A 12100-nucleotide genomic window follows, 5' to 3' on the forward strand; every position below is an offset into this window, starting at 1 on the left:
AGCTTTGCTTTGCTTTGTAGAATGAAAAATGCATATTTCATTTTGTATGCACTCCATGAAACCTCATTTCAATCAGTCAAGGACATCCACTGTGTTCCAGTCTGATGAACCTCCCATCACTTTGGAATGGGGTGGTTGTGCTTGGGTGGACGGTGAAGTATTAAATAAGCTGCCCTGTGGATACATTAGGTTTCCCTTTTCAGTGTTGTGTGTTGGGCCATTATGTTTCCTTTAGCTAATGGTGACATTTCAGATTTATCTCCTCACCCACATGAGCCACAAAGGTTCATCAAACACTATATAGGACAAACAGGAAGACAGCTAACAATCCGCATACATGAACATCAACTAGCCACGAAACGACACGACCAGCTATCCTTAGTAGCCACACACGCAGACAACAAGCAACATGAATTCGACTACTATCATAGGGCAAGCCAGACAGAGAACAGCCAGGGAATTCCTAGAGGCATGGCATTCATCCACAAACTCCATCAACAAACACATCGACCTGGACCCAATATACCAACCACTACAGCGGACAGCTGAAACTGACAACCGGAAGCGGCAGGGACAGACCACTATAAACACCGGAGGAAACATCAAAGAAGCGCTTCGCAGGAGGCTCCCAAGCACTGATGATGTCGCCTAGCCAGGGGACGAAACATTTGCAACAAAAACTTCCAGCTCGGCGAACAGAACCACAACAACGAGCACCCGAGCTACAAATCTTCGCACAAACTCCAAAGATGTGCGGGTAAGGGTGAATTGGCCATACTAAATTGCCCCCATAGTGTTCAGGGATGTGTAGGTTAGGTGCATTAGTTAGGGGTAATAGGGTAGGGGAATGAGTCTGGGTGGGTTACTCTTCGGAGGGTCAGTGATAGTCACTCCCAGCTGTGTCGATGTTTGCAGTAGATAGCTTAATGCTCTAATGGGCAAAAGCAGCACCTCCTTAGTTAACTGAGCCTAGTTACAGTTCCTATGCTCAGTTCCTTCTATGGCTGCTACTGAGAGCATATGTTTGATTAACAATGATTAAGAGTTAGTTTGGGGAGGTGGGACTGTTAGTTGTAAGGTTATATGTGTATATGTTTGGAGAACAAGATTGGATTTGTCACCAAATAAGCTGCTCTCTCTCTCGCTGTCAAAGCTCATTTGTGAATGTCAAATTACGATGAAGATGCTAGAGGGTTGCCAGCACCTGTTACAAACTCTGACCAAACCACCAACTTTATATGATCTGGTTCGGGACCAATAACTTTTTTTTTAACTAGACAAAAGGTGAGGTCCAATGGACTTACCAGGAGAATAAAGCCACACGATTCCACAATTTTGAATAAACATGAGGACTTTACTATGCATGTTAGAACAGGCATACAATCCACAATATGTTTAAAAGTTACTCCTAGCACTCAGAATTAACATGTGATTAATCACTGTGATTGAATAACCCATAGGGCATATTATGCAACTTTCTTGAGCATTCATTATCCAGAACTGTTCAATGGCTGTAGGGCTTCCTAGAGTCTTCACTACGCAAAGCCAGTGTAGTTTCAGCAACACTGTTAATAGCAGCTCTGCTTACCATCAAGGTTTTGTCTTGCCTTTCCATTTCCAACTTACTGTGACCCCAGAATGCTCCATAGTGACCCATGAACCATCCTTTGTAACCTGTTGGAAACTTCACAATTAGTTCTGCCACAATGTCTACATTGCATGTAACTGATTTTGGATCAGCCAAATGTTGCAAGCCTTTTGTGGGATATAGGTGAATTGATGTTAATTCTGCAAATTATAAGTTCTGATACAGAGTAAATGAATTCACATTAGTCTATGATTGTTTCTCAGCTAAGAGCTAAGTTAGCAAAAATGGGAATTACATAGAGGAAGGACTTAGCATGAGACGTGATTACAGAACAATGGTAGAAATACAGGCACTAGATAAAATGCTGTGAAAAGAGGCCTTTATAAACATCTGTTTCCCACTTGTACAGAGACACAGGAACAAACCCCAATTAAAAGGGCTTAGTGATAAGATGCTGTGAGGGGCAGCGCAGATGGAGGGAGTAGATAATGGTAAGCAAAAGATGGGATGACATCAAACAACCTTATGGGAGGCAGAGATAGGCATTTGTCACTGACAAGACCGGATAAACAGAAGTTGTGGGATCAGTCTTAAGGAAATGAGTGACGTAAGCGGAGGAGAGAGCAAACAATGGAATAAGAAAAAATATGGGGATTCAAACTGTATAAATTTCGAGAGTTTGTTGGATTTGGTGTGTATTTGTCATTGTCTTACTTGGCATTAGACATTGCACCCACTTGCAAGTGTACAAATAAAGCGGCACTACTAGTTCAGATTTTTGGTCTTGGACTGAAATTATTGAAGTGAGTGAGCTTTTGTTTCTCACACTTTCGTGTGTTCTGTACCCCGAAATGTCCCCAGTCACACAGCTGCTAACTTGCTCAGTGCAAACAAAAGGGGTATATCTGGAGGATTTTGCTACAAAAATGTGAACCAATTAGGTGAGGAGAAGGGGAGTGTTTTTGGGAGCAAATAGCAACTGTTGTTGTATTCTGAAGTGCTTTATCAGACTGATGCTTGTTTTCTCAACCTTTATTTCTCACAGTGAAGAAATCCCTGGGAATGCTTGATGTGAACAGTGGAACCTTGTCGAGAGCAAACAGCTATGCAGATGATCTTGACCTTATCGAGGGAGAGCCAGTACTGGCTCCCATCACACACGTTTCTCAGTAAGTGGCAGTGCTCGGTTGCATTGAATTGATTCTGCTGTGAGTTTTGGGAATGCTTTCGGGACCTGCTGCAATAACTGGTGTGGAGTCTGTTCCAAACTGCAGAGATAGACCCAGAATGTTTTGAATGGTGCATCCAAGGGCAATGGGTCTGTTTTACACCATAAAAGCCCCTGAAATTTTCAGGTAGGGTGTTCCAGACAGTTTACTATTAAATGCATTGTTGAGATTGTTAATAACTTTATTTTTGCAAATTATGGGTGGATTCAATTTCCCCAACAATCTTTTAAGCATCACAAAAAATGCTGGCTTGGAATCAAAGTGGACCTTGTGTAACAACAGTAACCAAAGAGAAACACTTGCAAGTAAAATATCCTGAAATGCAAGAAATGGATGTATATTATTGGATCAGCAAGAATATAATGGGAACATTTCATAATAAAGCTCAAGGTGGATTCTTCCTGATCCTGGCCCTACCAAACCCCCTCCCACAAATGACTTGCCGAAATATAATTACTGAAAGGAAATTGGATGGGGAGGTGCACAAGCCCTTAAGGGAGATTTTCCAAGTTTCTTTCCTCCTTGGTTTGAAAATCCAGTGCATTTGCTCATGGCAGTGTGCCTCTCCCTACCCAATTTCCTTTTTACTGGCTACTGTTAGGCAAATCAGTGCATGTGGGCACAGGACCAGGAAAATCTACCCCTTCACATATCAAAGTTCTTACTCGTCAGTTCAGACACATAGGGAGTCATTTTAACCTTAACCCACCCAGCAGGGAGTTGACTAGATTGGATCAGATGCCCCTTTCATATTGCAGCTGATTTTACATTTCATTGACTTTGATGAAAAGTAATACCGAGCAGAATGTAAAACAGGCATCTGATGTGACCCGGTCAAATTCTCGGCCCCATAGCCAGATTAAAATTACTCCCCTTCAGAGTGTTATCAAGCTTGATCAGACGTAATGCTATCTTGTTGCTTTATTTTTTTTTGTTTGTTAATTATTAATAACCTTTGCAATTCTTGTTGAGCTGTTTGTGGTTTCTGTGGATTTAAATCCTCAAGTATCACACTGGGTGTGAGCTGCTCAATTAACCACAAAGTTGAAGCTGTCAGTGCAGATGGAAAGCTCAGTCAGTGGTGGGCTGGAACATAAGTTTGTGCCTATGAGTGTATTATAGAAGAACTTGAACTTTTATTGTTTGTTTGAAAGCAATTGCACATTAAAACAATCCCTTATGGATTGCTTGGGTCTCAATCGGATATTGTAGTGGCTTGGAGAAATTCAATTGAAAACATTGTGACTGGTGAGATACCATCGCTTCTCCTTCATTCTAGTTCTTAGTAACAACATGACTATATGTGGATTATAACCAATTATTATAGCTTTCTACTCATTGTAATCTTGAGAACGAGTGTTTCACTCAGATCAAGAATTTTCAAACAAGTAGGAAACTACCAACAAGTAGTTCCTTGTTGGTAGCTCTGGTTCTCTGTCTTTGTTGTGGCCTTTTCTCCAGGTAATTTGGGCCTTTAGTCTGACAGATTTGTTTTCATTGAATCAGTTAGTCCACAGTGAGTGTTTTCTCAAGGGGAAAAATTAGGATGTAGCTGAACTTTCTCCCTGAATTTCAAATTCAGAAAGAAATTAATCAATTCCAGGAACAAGAGATTTGCTCATGTATTGAATTCCCAAACATTCTGCCTTTGTATTAAAATGTAACGGAATGTTCCAAGTAACATGGAACTTAGTTTAGCTGTATCATATACAAATTGGATTATTTTGCTAATGCACCAGCACAGACTTCAAACGAGGGATAAAGAGTCTCCTGTAACCTGTAACCTTATCTCGTGAATTGGAGAGAAGGTTAGGGCATTCAAACAAAGTACTAAATTAACTGTTCTAAGACAACAGAATAAGGTCACAAGAGACCTTGAGTGATACATTGAATACAAAATTCTGTTATTTTGAGTACCACAAGCTAATGTAGCATTTCAGCTTTTTTGATGGTCATTTCATTGAACATCAGAGCATGTGCCACCGTTGTGGCCTCAAACTGAGAAGAGCAAAATATTCATGTAATCATTATTGGAACCTTTACTTTGTGAATCATAATTCCATTTTCGGGTGGGAGACAGCTGATATCTCCCAGCTCAACCTTCTGTGAAGACATGCCTTCTACTATGGAACAACAATGACAACTGCCCGAAAGACTAAGTCCCAGAACCAGAGAAGATGGGGCTACTTGACTTAAAACGGAGCCAAGAACAGGAGCAACAAGGGGTAAGTGTGAATTGTGTCAAGAAAGGAGAAACCAGTAAAGCGGTAAGTGAAGTCTGGAGGTCTTACAGTGGGAAAACAGATTCCATTGGTGAAAACCTGGGAACAAACAGAAAGGATTCACGTGGGAAGAAATAAAAGTGAAGGCTGGAGAAAATTAAGACAATGAAGAGGTCTTGTTGCACATTGGAAAGCATCTCTAGCTCTGAGTCAGAAGCTCTGGGTGCAAATACCACTTCTGGACATGATAACCATGGAAAGTGTGTCATTATGGGGATAAAGCAACTTTATTATTAATCTATAAAGTTTTCCAATACACCTATGGCAGATGCGAAGAGGAGAGATTCCTGGTCAGCTAGAACTATTGGTAGCTTCAGAACAACAACCTCCCCAGGTTCAAAAGTACACGCACAAGGTTCTTACTATCATTTGCTGTGATCTGTATTTTCCAACTATGTAGGTCCTTTAGGGAATTATGTGGTCTGGTTTGTATGAGGATAGCCACTTTCCACTCAAATGAGAAGAGTCTTGTAAATGAGCTGTAGTTTATTCCAACTCTGCAATAATTTACAGGTTGTAGGGTAGGCTGTTCATTACTGCAAGACTGTGTCTGGAGAACCCAGCCTTAGCTTTCACTTTCATTAGATCCTACTTTACTCTCCCATCATGTCCTCATGGTGCAGTCATGGGAGAAAATATCATCATTTCAGCCAACTGGTTGTCCCCTTTGTAGTGATTTCTATAATTCTGTGAAAGCTTTCCTTTTATCAAGTCTAAGTTCAGAGCGAGGCTTGGAAATGTTGATGCTGAGCCGAGCGACAAAGATTGTGCCCTCTGAGAACTGGTCCAGAAACTCAGCCCACTATCCTGGGTGAAGTCTCTCAGCTTGATTCATGTTGGTTCATCTGGGTTTTACTCCATATAGTTCAAGGAAAGATCAGCTCTTTAGGTGAGCTCAATAGAATTATGATCAGCTCTGACTGAGGTTCTCTGTTCACATTTTCCATGGAACCAAAGGAGTTAGTGGAAGAAATTGAGTCTATTAAAAATGGCATAAACATGGAGCAAGCCTCTCCACATAGTGCAGGGAGACTCTGGTTATGGTCTTACAGTGAATGTGTAGACAGGATTTGTAGACAGGAGCTTGTAGATAACTGACTAATTGTTCAATAGATTCAATTATCATTGTCATTTATGAAGGAAATCTGTGGGTTGCCACTTTGAGTTGCAAGCTGGAGCACAATTATCTGGAATTACATTATCGTGGCTACACTGGATGCAAAGTTCCTGCGTCTTTTGGCTTCCCTTTGCAAATTACTCCCCTACCATTGGATTCCCCACCCTTGATCTATCTCTTTGTTATCTTCAGTCCATGCTCCTTACCTGCTCAGTTCTTAGTGTTTTGTACATAGCAGCTGCTGATGTGAAACCATGAACACTTAACTACAGGGGACTGCATCTTTTATGAGGTTCAACCTTTATAAAGTCCAGTAACTTTGCCACCACATTTCTGTGCTCTGTTTGGAGGCAGGGAAGTGGTTGGCAGCAGGGCACTGCCCCCCCGTGGGAAAGGAAACTTGCTCAGTAACAGTGCTGTCCCACCCAATTTAAATGTCTTTGATGCGTATCTAAATCCATCCTGCACCCGCCCAGTAAAACGAATCAATGGGAAAAAAACAGGGACACATCCCTACTTTAAAAGAAAACCCAAAACATGAGAAGAAAAAGATTAGAGAAAAGTAACTTTCCCAAAGGGATTAAGTCAGTATTTATAACTTCAAACTGACGCATTCAAAAATAAAAATAAACTATGATGTAGAAGCAGTTTGAATGCGACTTTTAACTGGTAATTATGTTTCATGATATTTTCCATGTTTGGAGACTAATGTGGTGGGATGTTAAAGTGGCATGTTGAGTATTCTCTGTTCCTAAAAGAATGAAGTTGGTTTTGACAATATTTGCATGACAGTTCTGCAATGAGAGGCACATGCATGCATACATCAGACACACATATCTTAGGTATATGTAAAATGCATGCTCTTGTACAAGATGAAAATTCTGAAGGGTGAAGCAAAAGTGTTAAACTTTTTATTTTAATGGTATTTAAAGCTTTTCATTGGAGACAAATGTACTTGGCATGCAATCAGTCAACTTACCAGTGAACAAAAGAATTCTTCACTCAGTAAGTAGACATTCCTCATCAGGAAATCTGCACCCCTTGCTCGAGAGGGGAAAAGAAGCATGTTCATCTATTTTGGCTTCAAAGAGTCTTCAAAGGGTTCACTTAAAAGATGTTTAATTTTGAACAGTTGCATGCAATTTATTGATAATGAAAGCTGATGACATCATGTCCATGACATTGTGTTCAATTCCAGTTGACAAGTGGGTGCTAAGAACACACATGCGTTTTAACTAAGCTTACATTGCAATAAAACCAATTGATGTGTGATGTTGATACAGCAGTTTGCAGTCAAACTTTAATTCTGCCAGTACCCTTTCTAAGGTTTTCTGTAATGTCTCGTTTGGTTTCGTTAAAAAAATCTGATGCTTGTTTTCTGGTTCAGTGCACAATGGAGACAATGAAAAGCTCTACATAGTTTGATTTCTTGAATTTAAATCATTAAATGTACTTACAGTTGAGGGTGTTATTATAGTTAGTGAATGGCTATGTTTTTAACAATGCCCTGAAAGAATATTGGGTTAAGTTTGGTAACAGCATAACATAGCCATTCTTCTGTTAGGTTGAGTTTTAGATTGGTCAGCTTTAATGCTATGTTTGAACAGTTCTTGCTGTTTGAGTTTTTTGAACAAAATTTGATTCCACTGTCAAAGTAGAAGGTTAGTTGGGCTTGACACCAAAAATAGTCACTTGAAAACTTTACAGATGAATTATAGGGTTTACAAAACTCCAGTCTTTAATTGAATATCCCATTCCACTATATTTAAATACAGCATTTCTGAACCTCATCCTTACATTATTGGAGTTGACTTTATAGAAAGGCTAATCCATTTCCTTTGAGGCCTGGGAGAGAGAATAATAATTAACTCAAGCACTTTACTTGAGCTTTTTGTTCAGGTGACAGCAACGGTTGATTAGAGTACTGCAATTTCTGTGATGTACATGGACTTCCAAAAGGCATTTGATAAAGATCATTTCATAAACACAGCAGCAGAGTTGAAGTGCTTGGAATATTAAGGTCATGAGCAACATGGATGTTAAGTTAGATGAGTGGGTGTAAATGGAGGGGTGTGGTGGATACTTGGTTTTTGTATCAGAGGAAGGTGTGCAGTGGGGATCTCTGGAGTTGGTATGAAGACCATTGTTTTCTTGTTATGTTTTTATGACCTAAACTGAAGTACAGGAAGAATTTCACATTTGAAGGTGACACAACTTGGAATTGCTGGGAACTGAGAGAAAAATAATGATAGATGTCAAGGCCAGATGGCCAGGAAGGTAGAATGAGTAGATACCAGACTGAGATTTAATAGGGGATATTATAATGGGATCAATTTTGGAAGAAGGAATGAGCAGCGGTAATGTAAGTCTAAAACCAGTCTAAAGAGGGGGTGGGAACTGAAAGGTCTGCGGTTATGCATGCACAAATCATTGGAAGTGGCAGGACAGTTTGAGGTAAGGGGTTAGTCATATATGTACTGCATCTTTGCATTTCTAAATGAGATGCATCAATTACAAAATGCAGGAAAGCTTGTTATTAACCTTCGTAAAATGTTAATTTGGCTTCAGCAAGGAATTGAGTCCAATTCTGGGCACCACACTTTAGATAGGATAGGAAGGCTTGAGAGAGATTTTAAAATATATTTACAATTTTGTTTTATTTGCCCATTCCTAATTGTTCAGAGGGCAGATTAAGAGTCAACTACATTGCTTTGGGTCCGGAGTTGCAATGTAGGCCTGACCAGGTAAGGACAGCAATTTCCTTCCCAAAAGTGCATTCGAGGGTTTTTTCCAACTATTCTTTCATGGTTAATTTTAGACTCTTAATTCAATTTTTTCCCACCATCTGCCATAGCAGGTTTTGAGCCTGGGACCCCAGATCCTGGGTCTGCTGGATTACTAGCCCTGCAGCAACACGTCTAGTCCATCAGTTTCTCATTAATGTTTCTGGGGATTAGGAATTTCAGTTATGTGTCTGCATTAGTGAAACCAAAGTTGTTTTCCTTAAAAATGAAGGTTAAAAAGTATGTTTGATAAAGGTAATCAAGACTATAAAGGGTCTAGACGGAGTAGACCCTTTGGAAAGACATTAATTTAAGATGACTAACAAGCAAACTAATAGGAGGCACAGCAGCTCAGTGGTTAGCACTGCTGCCTCACAGTGCTAGGGTCCCAGGTTCAATCTCAACCTGGGGCGACTTGCTGTGTGGTTTGTACATTTGCTTTATGTCACCGTGGGTTTCCTTTAGGTGTTACGGTTTCCCCGCACAGTCCAAAGATGTGCAGGTTAGGTGGATTGGCTGTGCTAAATTGTCCACAGTGTCCAGGAATATACAGGTAAGGTGAGTTAATCTTTGGGCAGGGTTACAGGGATAGGGGAGTGAGATGGGTCAGTGTGGACTCAATAGGTTGAATGGCCTGCTTCCATGCTGTAGTGATTTTATGATGTAACAAGAGGGAGCAAAGTTTTAAACAGTGAGTGATCAGGAGCTGGGTTGCACTGCCTGAGAGTGTCGTGGATGCAAATTCAATTGTGGCTGTCAAAAGGGACTTGGATAAGCACTTGAAAAGAAAGCAATTTTCAGGCCTGTAGGAGAGGGTGAGGTATAGGTGAGATGCAGTGGGTTAAGTAGTCTCCTTCAGTTTTGTAAACATTCTATTGAACATTGCTGCACATGAGGAAACTAATAGCAGTATTAAGCGAAAGGATTGAAGGCATTTTCGAATGTGATAAATGGCAGACTGTCGAACAACATTCTCTTTTAAGATATAGGTATGCTTCATTAGCGAGGAATAAGATGTAAGCAGCACCTTGCAACTACACAGCTTCACAGGAATATTGCTGTCCAAAACTGTTTAATCGGATGATGAAGCATCTGTTTGTCTGTCACTAGATAGCTCTTCGCCTTGCAACTGGAGGGGGACAATGGCGAAGCAAAGATAGGAGCTTTAGCAATTTTTAGCAGAAATGTGATTGCTGGAAGGAGAATGTCATATGATGAACCAGGGTTGGTAACCCTAACTGCTGTGCCCCACATCATTTCCCACCAACTCCCCACTTCTCCAGGGGAGAAAATATTTCCTAGTAAAACTTTGGAAAGATGTAGGAAAATTATTGTGATAATAGCCATATCGAAGGTCATGAAAAAAGTCCCAGGCAACAAAGAAGTGACAGGTCAGAACGCTGAGGCTGCATAAATGTGAAGCGAAGTTGGTATATATTGTTTCTTTTATCAGGGTTTATTATACTGTAACCAAGAAAATGTAATGATGTTTGAGAGAGAGGTGACTTCCACTTAATTTGATGGACTTGTTTGGTTACTTTGTAGAGCGTAAGTACTAATCTGAAGTGCATCAGCATAAGAAAGATCCTGAACCTTTGAACTCAGGAATAAACAGCTTACCTAAATTAGTTTTAGGGTGGCACTTACAATGGGAATCCATTCAATACATATAGCACCTTTGGTGACATACTTTGAATATGGATGATGTCTTTTTAAATTGTATAGTCAAATATTCTGGTGCCACAGTCAAAATTTATGTTGAACTTCTGTATTATTTTATTTACTGGATGTTGCCATATCAACTTATTTTCCCCTCACCTGTGAGAACCAGTGCAGTTCCTTAAAGCATCTTCTCAAATCTGAGGCTTTTAAACACTGGAGGAATCCTGACTCTTTTTTAACTCTTTCCTTAGTGTCCTTTTAATGTTGGAAAACAGAAAGGGCACGGCTATGGTAAGGGACTAACAGACTGGACGTCACAAAGTCAAATTCTACTGGGCAGATTATGGGCTAGCAGTGAGAGGTAGCCATGAAAGCAGTTGGGTTATTGTAAGAATCCAACTACACCCCAAATCTCATCAGAAAACTGAACCTTCACACTTTTGACTGGCCTGATCTCATGTGACTAGAGTTCCAGACTACATGATTGCTTAATACCCTTAAAGTGACCAGAAACGCACAATAATCACTGCTTTCCTCATGTCACACATATTTCAAGATCAAATAATTTTGATATAAATTCGTTTTTAGTAATTGTAAGATGAATAATTGCAATGTAACCTAGCTATTGAGCTATGGCTGTTTCTAATAACTATAGAGTGGCATGTTTTATTCCTCCCTATGGTTGAATCTTACCAATGGAATTCGTTTATTCAAATTACTTAAACTAAGGATTATTAAATGCACTTGGTTAACAAAACCACTGGAAATGACTTAGAGTGTTGTCAGAATAACCTAAAGAATGGAATCACACCCAAACTAAAGCATTAACTAACTACATTTGAAACCGAAGGCATCTTTTCTGCCTGAATATTAATTCTGCTTCCTCTTCAGAAATGCCGTCAGACCTGCTGAGTCTTTCCAGCAATTTCTGCTTTTGTTTCTGATTTCCAGCATCTACATTTCTTACTGTTTCATCTTCTCTGCCTGTTTATCATGCAGTGGACATGGTTCAATCTGATTTTAAATTGCATGATTATTCCTACTCTTCTGTCTTTGTGCATATCAAGACATTATGTAAATTCTTCCCTGAACCTCTCCCCTCCAATTATGTTCGTGTGGACCAGATTATAAATAAAACCTCCTCTAATTCTTGATATCGTATAAAAATCTAATGAAAAGTTCATGTCAGTAATTTAAAGAATCACATAGTGTGAAGGGAATAAAAAAGATGTGAAGAGAATGGGCACTTGAATTTAATGTTTTATGGATTGGGAAGAGCCCTACAATCTTAAATTAACATTAACTCTGCTCTGTCAGTCACCCAGTGAATCCACAGCACGGGAGTCGTGCCATTTTCCCTCATGTGTTTGTAGAGTGACGTTATCAATCAGTTTCGCTCGGGCGCTTAGAAATGTGTACATACAGTCTGTTCTGATATA

General features: G+C 39.9%; 1 protein-coding gene across 3 annotated transcripts in view; it reads left to right on the forward strand.

Moving 5' to 3' along the window:
- The window catches only part of LOC122557942 (potassium voltage-gated channel subfamily KQT member 1), a 693104-nt gene that overhangs the window by 281373 nt on the left and 399631 nt on the right, over positions 1-12100 (forward strand). For all 3 annotated transcript variants that reach the window (XM_043706180.2, XM_043706184.2, XM_043706182.2), the window contains one exon: positions 2634-2757. In XM_043706180.2, the coding sequence (XP_043562115.1) occupies positions 2634-2757 (124 nt within the window). The remainder of the gene's footprint in view (positions 1-2633; positions 2758-12100) is intronic.

Source organism: Chiloscyllium plagiosum, unplaced genomic scaffold (assembly GCF_037043375.1).
Source record: "Chiloscyllium plagiosum isolate Xiang-an unplaced genomic scaffold, Cpla_swu_hap1 HiC_scaffold_18, whole genome shotgun sequence".
NCBI lineage: Eukaryota > Metazoa > Chordata > Chondrichthyes > Orectolobiformes > Hemiscylliidae > Chiloscyllium > Chiloscyllium plagiosum.